At 42.1% G+C, this 10,667-nt stretch overlaps 1 protein-coding gene across 1 annotated transcript; it reads right to left on the bottom strand.

The window, feature by feature from the left end:
- Window positions 1-2,767: 2,767 nt before the first annotated feature.
- On the bottom strand, window positions 2,768-10,161 carry Cdx4 (caudal type homeobox 4). The gene is made up of 3 exons (XM_055591946.1): window positions 9,660-10,161; window positions 4,046-4,191; window positions 2,768-2,974 (listed from the first exon to the last, which is right to left on the bottom strand). Exons 1-3 carry the CDS (start codon window positions 10,159-10,161, stop codon window positions 2,768-2,770), a joined length of 855 nt encoding a protein of 284 aa, XP_055447921.1.
- Between the last annotated feature and the right edge of the window lie 506 nt (window positions 10,162-10,667).

Raw genomic sequence — 10,667 nt, 5'->3', positions numbered from 1 at the left:
CACACACACACACACACACACACACACACACACACACACACACACACTAATGACCTAACAGACTCTTATTGGTGAAATGATTTAACCAAAAATCCCACAGCTCTTCAGTTATAGAATCAGGTAAAACTAGAAACAAAGCTCTTATTGCTCAGTTTACCAGAACCTTTTAATACCATTTTACTAACTATGTACTTTTACTATCAATTTGCAATATTGTCTCTGAGGATACACAATACAGGACTTCTTTGCTTTGCATTGCCAGTCTGAAAATTTAATCATTATATTCCCAGGTCTGCACCTACCTTTTAAACCTATTACTATTACATGAGAGACTCAGCAATTGCCAATTATTTGTGTCTCTCCTCAGAGGCATATTCAAGTATCAGTATGAGAGCCAGTAATCCCTATTTGATAGACTGAATCTAAATTATAATGTGGCTATCTCTATAGACTAAACTCTCTAATGATTTCTTACCTTTTTGGTTATCAGAGTTGTGATTACTCTGCTGTAATTATTTTGCAGTATTTTTTTTTGGGGGGAGGGGGTGGAAGGGTGGGCAGGGTCTCATGTAACCCAGGCTGTCTTCAAACTCATTGTATAGCCACATTATCTTCCAGCCTCCACATCTTGAGTTCTGAAATTACAGGCGTGAGCTACCATGCCCAATTCATGCAATGCTAAGGATTGGTACTAGGGCTTCATGCTAAGCCCTACGTCTATGAACTGAGCTACATTCCCAGCTCCTTGGTGGAATTCTTAAAGCATAAGTGACAAATAGCAAACTACATGTTGAAAACATAGAAGTTGATGGGTTTTGTTATCTGTAAGCACACATGATGCTCTGCAGGCTGATGACTACCACTTAAGTGTTTTTCATATCACCTTATAGCACGTTACTCCATTCCAGTTCTTTCTTGCTAGCTTCCCTTCTCTTTTCCACTTGCCTGGGTAATATTAAAAGGTTTCAACCAGAGAAGTGGCCAGTTCTCAGGATCTGAGCCAACAGCGGAAAACTTTCCTTGGGCTTTACTTCCTTCTCTATCTGGAAACAATCCAGGTTCTCTCAGTGAGCTTTCTTTGTAGTTGCACACAAACCCTAAGATAATATCAAGGGTGTTGAGTAAAGCATTTGAAGACTGAAACACTGAACAAATTGCAGACTCTTCTGCAGTATGCAAATCATTTGAGGATAGAAAAAAAATAGAGTGCATAAATTTGAAAAGTAATGAAAAAGAAAACATCCCTCCCCATTTATCCCACTGACCACTGTTGGTCATTTGTTGAGTTTTCATTTCTGCCTTGCCCCTCCCCAACCCCCTTTCTTATTGAAGTACTTGGAGTGCAACCTTTGAGCTTTGGTGTTATCATTCTTCTGTCTACATGCCTCCAGTATATACCACTGTAATGTAGCCATAAAAGTAGGGGGTGTATCCTTTTCTTAGCACTCAAAGAAATAATAAACATGTCTTTTCAGAGAAAATTCCTTTAATATTCTATTAAGAAAAAAAATTCAGTTTCTTTCACAGTCTAGAGAAATGGAGAAACAGAAAGAAAGGGCAGCTTCCAGGTAAATATGATGGTTACAGCCAAAGGTGTCTCTTTTATGTATTAGGAATGAGTTTGGACTTATTATTCCAAACAGAAGAAGATTACCCTCTATAGGCAGAGGCCCTCATTAGCATCGGTAATTGTCTTATTTGGAAAATGAAATGGGGATAATTGATACATTCCTTATAAATGTGTTGTAAGGAATATATTTCCAAAAGGACAGGTCAGAAATGGAAGTTGTTTTTTTTTTTTTTTTTTTTTTTTTCTTTAAATCTTTCAGCACTAATTGATATACCCTCAGTAGGAGCCATGGAACTATAAACTCCTTTTCTGACATTTTCTTAAGGACTGGGTAGACACAGTTCTTATTTTCAGTTCCCAAACAGATCATTGTGACCTCTTTAAAAGGGAGGCTGGCTTAATCTTTGGCCACTCAGATGTGTGAACAGGGCACTGCGCCAACACCACAGAAGCCTCAGGCCACCCTGCTCACTGCGGAACTTTTGATTACTTGGATGTGTACTTTTAAGTGGTGAACTTCAGCTCTTTGAGAGTTTCAGGTCATTTATTCTGTTGACTAGCTATCTGCCTTGCCATCAACTCCGTTAACCAGGCCTGTATTGTGATTTCGTTGTATTGACAAGACTTGAAATGGATACACCTTCTAAGTTGTATGGTTAGGTAATTGATTGTAGGTGAGTATTATTAGAAGGCAAAAAATATCTTTGCTTTATTAGCCAGTGGCAGTGGATTTGTAATCACCTCCTGATGCTGTTTTACAAAGTTAGCTTGTGAAGAAAACTGGCCGTTTTAAAATTACTCCTTGAGAAGGTATGCAGAGATAAATTTCTGTTTACCTTACTCCTATCCCCTAATAAGACCACGAAGATGCTCAGAATGAAGTAACAAGGGCATATGCACAAGCAAGTTTTTGAAACTGTGAACTCAGTTTCAAGGGCTCTTGAGTCTAGACTTTAAGTAGCAAATCTTATCACAGAGCTCTCTGCCCAGCCCCACATGACAGCATGGAATAGGAGTTTTCTGGGAACAGTTTCTGAATGTTAGAGTCTTCTGAAATATCCCCCAACTCACTATGTGTGTACTTGTTTGGAATTTTGTCTTATAAGGAATATATCCAACCTCAACTACCTTGCTGATATCTTTGAGGCCAAAGAGACACTACAATAGGAAGAGTACTTCCATTTCGCTGCTCCTGTTTTATTCAGAGACTATGACCTGCTGTATCTCAATTGGCTGAAATCCACGGACAGCAGAAGGAGTGGTGAAAAAAGTGTTAGGCCGTTCCCCAGGGCTGATGGAGCCAGAGTCACTTTGCACGGAACCTCCACTGTTCTCAAACTGGGAGATTTTCTTTTTGATCATCTTTCTCTCCTTTGCTCTTCGGTTCTGAAACCATATTTTCACCTGAAACACAAAATGCTTTACACTTAATGGGGGCAATGCCTTGAATGTAGGCAACACAGCGAGTACTGGCCTTCCAAGGCCCTTTCATGCACATCACTTCACTTGAGCAGCATGGCCTTGTGAAATGTACCCATTTTAATGATTCTAAAATTCTGTGGCTCAGAGGGTGCCGGTGCTTTGTAAGAAATGAGAGTGAAGCCATTAAATCCAGGATTAGGCTTTGAATGCAGAGCTCTCTATATTACAACTCACCTGCATTCTCTGCTACATGAGTACAAATAATTACATAGTGACTCAGAACTGCTGATGAAAAAGAAAGATTTAAATAGCAACAGTGATTACGATCATTCATTAAGAGAAACTTCCTCACGTTAAAAAGTTGGCTCCTAGCACTTCGTGAACAGGGTATGAAATACCATCTATGTCTTGTTGGAAATCAACACCAGAGTGGTACTGATATGTCTACAAATGGTTGCAATGCAAAGCGCTTGAGATAAGGCAATGTATTATGGACTTCACTTTTCCAGACTTCTATGATTCCCCCATCACTCCTAGACAGCAGGGAAAAATCACCAGGTGCTCAGGAAGTTGTAAAGTCTGAATGAATGGAGACTTCTGACCTTTGCTGTAACTTGATCTTCACTGAGTGCTCATGTAAGTTAAGCTCGAGGCAGGCATCATAACATCGTATAGATCAGAGAAGATTACATTTTAAAATTTTGAACAACAGAAAAACCCCATCCACATGTAGTTTAACGGGTAGGAAGCAGACAGCTGCCACAGTTGTGAAATTTCTACTTCTCACACGAATTAGTACTCCTTGAGGGACCAGAACAAGGTTTGACTTGACTAATGAATTATGCTGGAATCCTAATCTCTTTGAACTTCTCTGATAGATTTCTTGCTCTCAGGCCCACATGATGCTCACCTATTAAATAGTTAACAAATCCACTGGCTAATGAAACAAATAGGCTGAGTGTGGGTTTAGGAGTGCTCAGAAAAACATCTGTCCTCTGTTTTTGTCTAAACCTCAGCCAATTGAAATGACTGTGTGGGAATGTTTGGTAATACCTGTCTCTCAGAAAGACCCAGGTTAACTGCCAGCTCTGACTTCCTCCGGATGGTGATGTATCTGTTGCAGTGAAATTCCTTTTCTAGCTCCAGTCTTTGATGATCAGTATAGACCACACGATACTTTTCCTTTGTCCTGGTTTTTCCTGTTAGGGGAGAAAACATGACATGTCATCTTATTCTGCTCCTTTGGAGATTATTTGCGTTGAAGGAACCAGTTACTTTTCTTACTTTCAGTTATTACTTTAAAATATAAAGCCATTGCATTTTTAAACAAAATATGTCATGTCTATTTCACCTGTGGCCATGATATCTATACTAACTGGATGTGTACATAAACATCTGGAATTCTACCATATATATGAAACAAACATCTTTTTAATGTTTCTCCTGAAACAACCTGTCAAATTACAGCTACTCTACCACTGACCTGTTATACCAAAACATTTAAAATACTTAAACACTCAGTCCATACTTTTCATTACATTCTCATCTACATATAACAATTGAATTAACAGTAATGGCAGCATCCACCATGGAATTGCAGTGTTTTGCTGTTGTTGCTGTTATCATTGTTTTGTTTTGTTTTGTTTCTATACAGGGATTCTCTGTGTAACAGCTCTGCCTGTCCTGGAACTCAGTAGACCATGCTGGCTTTGAACTCACAGAGATCCATCTGCTTCTGTCTCTGCTGGTGTTAAAGGTGTGAACCACCACACCTGTCCCTCATGAATTACATTTTATGCAATTCTTTCATGACTATTTTCCCAATGTATTACATATTCTGTTAAATTATGCAGAAAATGACTTCTTTCCATTGTATAGACAAGGAATACAAGCTTCAATATAGGTAAGTGAATTTGTGCTGGTGAGCTCAGGAGTGTAAACCTAAGGATGTCACTTTGACTCTCAGTTCAGTATACTAGATTTATTCACAGTTTAAACCTGTTGGGAAGTGTAATCCCAAGTGTGGCAAACTATTCTCCAATTCTGACGTTATAGTTACGTGTACTACCTAGAAAGAATTTGTATAATTTGGAAAGAAGATGTTTATTGCTGCTTAGCAAATTATGTTTCAAAATAGCTCCTATTATTTATTAGAAAACATAATATTTTTCCTGTGGGAGTCTTAAGGCTTTTTTTTTCCCAAGTGAATTGGAAATGGGGGAAGGAGTGAGTATTGACCTAGGCACGCTCTTTGAAAAGATATCCAAACATTTGGTTTGTTACAATATCTAGCTAATTTTTTAGGCTCCCCTTGAAATGGAGTTTTATTCCTCCTTTCAAATTTTCCAAAGGTGATTAGGAAGTTTCCCTTTCTCTTCAGTTTCTCTAACCCCCTCTAGGATCTTGCTTCTTTTCCTCTGCGGCTTTTAGAAATTTCTTCTGATCTTTGATTGTTTTTGATGCGAGGTTTTGGAGGGAGACCTGTAGGACAAAGACTTCTTTAAAGTGGGTCCCTAAAGTCCATTGAGGTGTTAAGATGCAGCACAGGCTTAACAAAGGAGCTACATAGCATGGATCCCATCCTGAACCCTCTTTACATTCAGGAACACCAACAAATTGCCTTGGAATTTACAAGCCCTAAACAAATGCCAGACACCCTTTCATCTCCAGGAACAGGATGGGGCATGGATGTAGAAACAGATCTACCTTAGGAGTCAGCTATGTGCCTGGATACCTTATGGGCTACTCAGTGAAATGAAAATTCCATCCCTTGAAGTGATGAGCCCTCAGTCCAGCAAATTAGCTTTCCTCAAATGCCTAAACTTCTAGTTAGATTTCTGGATCCTTACAGGAACATTGGAAACTGGGGATCTGTCTTTTGACATATTACAAAGACAGAATGTATACTGAAGGATGAAAACAACAACCTGAGGTTAAATTTGTTTTCAGGACCTCAAATTTTAGAATCAACATATATCTTGAGGAGACGTTTTCGAAAACCCTTCCTGATTGAAAAGGGACTGAGAGTTTACATTTTAACTTGAAGCAGAGAGGTTAAAATTCAACTTGTGTGTGTCTGTCTTCAGTTCAGTCAATTAATCAGTAAATATAACCAGACTTGAAGAACTCTGGAAAAGTTGTGGTCTTTCCCCACCCCCACTGGTCATAAATTCCCCTCTTGCAGTTTCTTCTGAAGACAATAAAGTCAAGACCAGGCCTCTTTATTTGCCATGAAAATGCTCACCCTTTCCGGCAATATAACCTCCGGAGAAAGGAGCAATGAGAAGAGCCTAGATGCATATCAAAGCTAAACAAGTGTTAAAAGGGGTCCTGTAGGCCCAATCTGATAGATAAGACCTAAGATTCCAAGAAGACAGGAAAGCATACTACCTGCACAGTTTACCAAGAGAAATAAATTGAAATTTCCTGTTGCTTGTCTCGCGCTGTCTTCTTAGAACCACATCTCTTTTACCCCATCGCCTCTTCCCTTGAGATGAGTGAAGGGACTTGGACATTTCTAGTGGAGCATAATGTCCATATTCCCCAAACTAAAGCCAACCACCAACAAAGTACGGAGAATACTTGTTTCTATTAAGTTCCTCTAAAGACAAGGACATTTTGAGACCGGGGGATTTCCTTCTCAGCTGATCATCTGAGTTAATTTAGAAAAGGGGAAAAGTCTAAGATTTATTAAAGAGCTACTTCCATTCCTCTGAAGTAAGAATTTTGTTACTTTGCCTACAAAGACTTGGACAAACACCTCCATTGCTCATAGAGGTTCTTCCGGCTACCCAGAAGGCAGTGTCCTCATAGCTACTAAGGCAATGTCAGAATATAGGATGACATTGTCACCATAAGTGTGGTTGAAATGGTGTTCAGGGGAGAGACTAGCAGCCAAAGTGATGCTAGGCAGAAAAAGCCCTGACAAAGCCTTGGGATCATGATAGTGATGGCAGTGGAGGAAGATGATGAAAGTCAGTTTTCTTACATTGACAGTACCACCATGATGACTTTTCACCTAATTGCAGTCCTTTACTGCTTTAAACTCAAAATCACATCCAAACTCATTTAAGAAATTGTCCAACGAAATATGAAAAACCAAGGAAGACTATGACAAGCCTCAAGGATTATTAAGCAATTCAAGTTATGAAGTGCCCTAATTGATTATAGCCTTTAAAGTGTTTCCTTAGTGGAAGTGGCTTAATCAGAATCAATCAAAATTCCTTCCCCTCCTTTTCTAAACAGGGAAGCCTCTTTTCAGCTCTGCTTAGGACGAAGCCTGGCCAATACTCATACAGTGATAAAGTTCTGTACTAACGAAAACAGTGAAAAAAAATGATTTGTTCTCACACACTGACATTGTCTAAAATGTGACAGTGCATGAAAATATTGACATGCATAGAAATTTTTGGATAAGATAGATTGCGTGTAAAGTTCTGAAATGACATGTTTGGAATAGAATACTAAGAAAACTATGCAGACAAAAATATATGCCTTTTCAAATCAGATTATCTGGAAGACAGTGATTTATTCTATATGTCAAACTCCTTGCTTTCATTAGAAATCACAGCTGTAGTGAGTGCTACACACACACACACACACACACACACACACACACACACACACTTTAATTTAAAAGAAGAAACGTTCATGAACTGCCCTAATGTAGGGAAGGGCTACTTCCTGTATGTTGACTACAAATTTTTCCTTTTAGCCCTAAACCCTATGTTGATGTACAGTCCTACAGGTGAGCAGAAAGCTTAGGAAGATATCATTCATTCATCATTTAGCAAACATTTAACACCTGCTCTGTTTGCTAAGCATATAAAAGGGTACATTTTGGTCCAGACTATCCAGTGGGGTAATGACATTTATTTTTGTGGAGTTTATGGCTTGGTATCATGAAAGAGATTCAGAGAGCCTAAAATCTCCAGAATTTATGCAGAGCATTCCTTAAGTGTCTGCCGTGAGGGGCTCTTATGCATAGTCATCATTTTCTTAAATTGTTGATAAACAACCTGGGCTACAAGAATATAGCAAAAGGGTGGTGTTAACTTATAGGGAATTCAAATGAAACAACTGTTGAAGTTAACAAAGCTTCATCTATAGGATGAGTTGCCAAGAGTCCAAGGACTTGCAATATATCACTTTTAGTTTTAAGCTTCTCCTAAACACTGAAGAGGAAACTTTGCAAAGGTGGCATGATTAAGCCAAGTTTGGTGAATGGATGTTAAATTTACTCCCAAGATTAGCTGTAACAACAGCTTTGGTGATGAATGCCCTACCCTAGCCCCATTTTTTAATGCTACATGACTCATCTATATTTTCTTTTTAATGCTGTTAACTACCACAGGTCTTTAAGAAAGTTGTTAAGTGTTACTTTTAACTTGGGCTCTCCACCCTAGTCATGAAACTGGAGCGTCTTCCTCCTTCTGCCTGAAAATTCTCCTATCCTCCCACCTTCGCTTACGTGGAGGAAAGAGAAGCAAAAATGCAGAACTGTGAACCGCGTAATCATTGTGAATACTATTGGAATATCATTGCCTCCCCAGAGGGATGAATGTGATATTCAAATGCTACTAATTTTCTCTTATGACATGGAGCAAGTATCGGAATAGTAAGAAAGTGATAAGAGAACAACCACAGCTGGAAACACACGTGTCATCTTCCAGTTCACGATTAAAGTGGAGTCTTCGCTTCCTCTATGCGCCTCCCTCCCCACCAGCTCGCCTCGCTCCCCACCAGCTCGCCGCTCCCTGTGGTTGCCCACCAGGGCTTGCGGGTCAGCGACATTAGAACTTAAACTGGGATTCTTATGCCATCTCGTGTGTTAATCCCGGTTGCACATTTGCATTCTGCCTCTGCCGTTTGTGGACACCTGCTAGAATCGCGATGAGGGCTTTAGACACTTAGGGGCCTTATAATAGTACTCGTATCGGCTGTGCGCCTGGCAGGTGTAAAGGTTGTGTCGTATGAAATGACATCTCGGTGCTGTAACTTCGCCCACCTCAACGCCTCCTTGGAAAAAGGAGATAGGCTTCATATATTGCTAATTTGGTGAAGGAAGCCGCAGCTTCCTCGGGCGTCTCTGCCGTGGAAGTGGTTCGCTGGACGGTCGGTTGCCGGCTAAGTACCCACTAACTTGAGCATCACCAGTTTTCAGCGAGTCTGCCTGCACACCAGGGTAGGCAAAGACTTGGAGAGGAAACCAGCTGGCGTAGCGACAGCCTCAGCTGTCCTTTCACCCTGTTCATCGCACGTGCTTCTGTTTTTCCATCGGGACGACAGGGTTGGATTCCCCCCCCCCCCCCCATCTTTGTGGTTCATTGAGAACTCTGTCCTTACTTCTCTGGGTGCTCATTAGGAGTTCTGCGCTTATCCCCTTGACTGCTCCGAGTAGGGTAAAGGCAAGCCAAGCCAAACCAAGCCAAACCAAACCAAACCAAACGAACACAACTAAAAGCCCCCGAACAACCCGCAGGAGAGGTTTACTTTGAGCCGGCTTTGAACCTAGGCGGAAAGGTGGGAGGTACTTAGCCAGCTAACAAGCTGTGCTGTGGGCTGCTTAGCTGAATTCTCCTGGGGGACTGGGTGTGAAGACTAAGAGGGCGGGCGGACCAAGGGTAGACAAGGGAGGGAAAGAACAGCGCGGGGATGGATTACTCACCGGTCACCTGCACAGTCTTGCGCATCCACGCGTAGGGGCTGTGGCGGTTCCTGCTGGGAGAACTGGCGCCGGCTGTGCCTGAGTCGATGGAAACTAGTGACTCGCTGGTCAGGGCTAGCAGGCTACCGCTGTTGCTTACACCGCCGGTAGGGCCCAGATTGCTGTAGTCTGAGGAGCCGAAAGCTTGGGAGCTCGAGGTCATGTCGTTCATAGGCACTACGCCCATTGTACTGGATGGCCCAGGGTATGTACTCCAGTCTTCCCGGGGTGGACTGTAGGGTGAGCTCCATGCTCCCAGCGAAGGCCCGTGAGGATTCATGTTGGGCATATGAGGATACCCCATGCAGTGTGGGTAAACTGAGGCTGCGGTAAAGTTGGAGGTAGGCAGCGGACTACAACTGTCCCCAGAAGTGCCCACTCCGACTGTGCTGCCTCCTCCGGGGCTCCTGAGAGTGCCTGGGTACATGCCTGCTTCTTTTTCCAAAAGGCAGCTTCCATACATGTTGGCTTGGAATAGCAGTTGCCCCTTAAGCCATCCTGAGGTCCCTGCAAACTTAGAGCCAACCGGAGTTCGAGACGCAAGAGACACTTGTTCGAGAGCAAGGTCAGCACTCTGCTCCCCTAGGACTGCTCCATCCTTCCTTTCCTACCCCAGGTTTCCAGGTAGTGGGCCATAGGAGGGCCACCAAAGGCTGGGCTGACGTCAAGGGGCTTCAGGCTTTTACATAGCATTTGCATTCAAATGAAGGGAGGTTTCAGGTCTACAGGAACTTGTTCACTCTAAGCATCTTCTCCCTGGCTCTTCCCCCCCCCCCCCCCCCCCCCCCCCCCCCCGCCTTTCTGTGCCGCTTCCTGGAGTCTGCTTTCTTAGCGCGGGTTTTGCGCTTTTGGAGCAGCTGTTCCTCAAGAGATTTCTGAGCAGCTTCTTCAAAACGAGACTAAGGCACGCAAAGTCTTGATGTTCTTTCACTGAGGCCTGTCCTTCACTGATCTTCCAGAGCCCAGCCT

Source organism: Psammomys obesus, unplaced genomic scaffold (genome assembly GCF_907164565.1).
Source record: "Psammomys obesus unplaced genomic scaffold, mPsaObe1.curated_primary_1811, whole genome shotgun sequence".
In the NCBI taxonomy this organism is placed as follows: domain Eukaryota; kingdom Metazoa; phylum Chordata; class Mammalia; order Rodentia; family Muridae; genus Psammomys; species Psammomys obesus.
This window is presented reverse-complemented; position numbering and strand designations above follow the sequence as displayed.

Coding starts and splice junctions, on each gene's coding strand:
- Cdx4 (XM_055591946.1), bottom strand. CDS start 10,161: ATGTATGGAAGCTGCCTTTTGGAAAAAGAAGCAGGCATGTACCCAGGC. Junction 4,192..9,659: donor CAAGACTGTGCAGGTGACCG/GTGAGTAATCCA, acceptor CTCCCCTAACAG/GAAAAACCAGGACAAAGGAA. Junction 2,975..4,045: donor TGGGTCTTTCTGAGAGACAG/GTATTACCAAAC, acceptor TTTGTGTTTCAG/GTGAAAATATGGTTTCAGAA.